Consider the following 1,105-nt stretch of genomic DNA (forward strand, 5'->3'; position numbering starts at 1 on the left):
ATCAGACCCCGCGGGGGGGTCTCGCAGTTTCGCAGTTGCTGACAACATCTCCCCCTCTCCATGCTCAAGAAAGCATACTACAACTCGAGAGGACCCTAACCGCGTACACCCCGAAATCCCCGCATTGCGCCTATACATGCCATTGTCCTCTCGGTTAAGCCTTGCCCCGTTACAACCCGATTCGCAAAATATCCTATCCTAATAACCCTATAACCTATATAACCCTATAATCTATTAACTTAATGACAACCTATTATCTTAACAATCCTAAAATCTTAATATCTTATATAAGTTCTACCTTAACGTTACAACCATCTATCAGCCTTAAGATAAGTCTTACAAGAAACAATGCAGTGTATCCCTATTTAATGCTAAATCAAGCTGGGACACTTGCTTTAGCAAGCGCCATGTCTTTATATATAATATAACTATAAGAACCAAGCATAATACTATTAAACCTAATATAACAACTACCGGATGTAGTATAGAGTTAAATATTCCCGTTGCTGTGGGAGACCAACCGAAAAGAACCTCCCACCAGTGATATTCTCCAGCCTTCATTACTCTCTCCAAGATGCGATGTATCTTTTTCACGTCATGATGAACAGTAATCAACGTCTTTTGTCCATTGTCTTTGATGCGTTCTAATAGTTGATGTAGATCATCATGTTGTAGAAGCTCCTTTACCAAAGCGAGATTCATCCCAATCAGCGCTGGACGCAAATCTTTGATCAGAGTGTAATTGAACTGCAAAAGCTGATATGAAGTAACAGGAACTGTATAGTTAAAATCACATCCTAAAATATTGATAAAATTGCAAACACAAAGATTTGAGTGATTGGTAGTATCAACAATCATATCCCCTATTTGTATGGAGTCGCAATGAGTTCTGATGCAAGCACATCCTTTTCCAATATATACAAGCATTGATTCGAACATCCTACCAGGTTGGACCTCAAAGTGGCAGATATTTTGTTCAGTGTCAAAACAGATATCTTGGGTCTCAAATGTATTACTTTCACAAATAAATCCTTGTTGTTCTCGCATGGCACATGAACTAACGTCCACAGTTTGCCATTTCTCATTCTTTTGAAGAGCCCATATC

At 39.1% G+C, this 1,105-nt stretch overlaps 1 protein-coding gene across 1 annotated transcript; it reads right to left on the reverse strand.

The window, feature by feature from the left end:
• Window positions 1-9: 9 nt before the first annotated feature.
• Window positions 10-1,096, reverse strand: LOC122194214. The gene is given in 2 exon segments (XM_042895136.1): window positions 10-421; window positions 424-1,096. Coding segments are annotated over 2 exon segments (669 nt in total). The 5' UTR covers window positions 1,048-1,096; the 3' UTR covers window positions 10-376.
• Window positions 1,097-1,105: the final 9 nt, after the last annotated feature.

Source organism: Lagopus leucura, unplaced genomic scaffold, assembly GCF_019238085.1.
Source record: "Lagopus leucura isolate 7727_CA_CO unplaced genomic scaffold, USGS_WTPT01 26098-0_obj-0_obj, whole genome shotgun sequence".
In the NCBI taxonomy this organism is placed as follows: Eukaryota; Metazoa; Chordata; class Aves; order Galliformes; family Phasianidae; genus Lagopus; species Lagopus leucura.